The sequence below is a fragment of the Apteryx rowi genome, unplaced genomic scaffold (genome assembly GCF_003343035.1).
Source record: "Apteryx rowi isolate R43461 unplaced genomic scaffold, aptRow1 scaffold_379, whole genome shotgun sequence".
Classification (NCBI taxonomy): Eukaryota; Metazoa; Chordata; class Aves; order Apterygiformes; family Apterygidae; genus Apteryx; species Apteryx rowi.
In genome coordinates, this window is record NW_020450296.1 from 841,479 (window position 1) to 843,031 (window position 1,553).

Here is a 1,553-nt window from a genome sequence, read left to right on the forward strand (position 1 = left end):
GAGGGCAAGAACCACTGTTGGTTTCTCAGTACAGGATCTGTCAAAACTGTTTCCAGGAGAAAAAACAATAGTTGAGATTATTAAATTGGTGAATGTCCTCAGCAGAACTAAAGGTTAGTGCTGGAAGATGGTAAGATACACTCTCAGAACCAAAACAAGCTAAAGATGTTTTAGAAAGCTATATGCCTTGCTGACAGCAATACTGGACTGCAACAGGAGGTGACTTTGTGTCTGTATTATCTAGCTTTCGACATACTGAAGAACAATATTTCAGACTGGGTTAACAATAAGCATCTTCACAGGAGTAACTCTCATATTATGGGAAATATAATAATTTATTCTAGCAGGAAACATACAGCTTTTGTCAACAAGAGAGGGTGTATAAAGGTGCAGAGCTGCACTTGCATGTTACTTCTACCCCTTAACTTGTGCTGCAGGTTTATCTCCATCACAAAAGATGTCTTCAGGTGGACAGCTCATGAGCAGCAGATGCTATTCGCCATGCGAGGTGACCTGCCCACAGCCATGTGCCAGTGCCTGGAATGAGCCCTGCGTCACCTCCTGCGGTGACTCCCGTGCCGTAGTCTACCCACCACCCGTGATCATCACCTTCCCTGGCCCCATCCTCAGCTCCTGCCCRCAGGAGAGCTAYGTGGGCACYGTGCTCCCCAAYGATGGGGGCTTCATGGGGATAGCAGGCTCAGCTGAATCTGGGAACTCATTTGGTGCTGGGGGCTCGTACGGAGGAGGCAGTTCATTTGGAATGGGTGGCTCATATGGTGGGGGCAGTTCATTGGGAATGGGCGGCTCGTACGGAGGTGGCAGTTCCCTAGGTATGGGCGGCTCGTACGGAGGGGGCAGTTCATTTGGGATGGGTGGCTCGTACGGAGGGGGCAGTTCATTGGGAATGGGCGGCTCGTATGGAGGTGGCAGTTCCCTAGGTATGGGCGGCTCATACGGAGGGGGCAGTTCCCTGGGTATGGGTGGCTCATATGGAGGTGGCAGGTCGTTTGGCTCTGCGGGCTTGTACAGTGGTAGAAGATCATTTGGCTCTGGGAGCTGCTATGGAGGTGGCAGGTCATTTGGCTCTGGAGGCATGTATGGAGGGGGCAGCTCCTCCTCTGTTGGGGGCTTGTATGGTGGAGGAGGCAGGTCCTTTGGCATGGGGAGCTCCTCTGGTAACAGGAGGTCGTACACTTCTGGAGCGTCCTCCCTGGGCGGAGGAAGCTGCAACGCTGGTGGTTTCTGAAGGGGCTGCGTCTTCTGCTGTGGCAGCCCTGCAATGCCCTCACCGCAGAGGAGAAGCTGCAGCACGGTGACGTCCAACCGACCTGCTTGCCGGCGTGTGTGGAGCTGCAGCCCTTCCCAAAGCCCTGGGAAGTGTCCTCTGTGCTCTGCGTGACGGTCTCTGTCAAATGCATGCTGTACTTCTCCTGCCATTAAAACTATGCTGCATTCAAACGCAATCCTGATTTTCTTTTTCCTTGTAGTTTGTTTTCAAATTTTGGGGTAATTCTGCAGTAGTCCTGAGAAAACTTTAAGTGTCCTGAAGG

General features: G+C 52.2%; 1 protein-coding gene across 1 annotated transcript; it reads left to right on the forward strand.

Annotated features, from left to right (window-relative positions):
* The first annotated feature begins 457 nt into the window (after positions 1 to 457).
* LOC112969996 (keratin, type I cytoskeletal 9-like) lies at positions 458 to 1,249 on the forward strand. The gene has a single exon (XM_026073867.1). The coding sequence runs from the start codon at positions 458 to 460 to the stop codon at positions 1,247 to 1,249; it is 792 nt and encodes a 263-aa protein (XP_025929652.1).
* Positions 1,250 to 1,553: the final 304 nt, after the last annotated feature.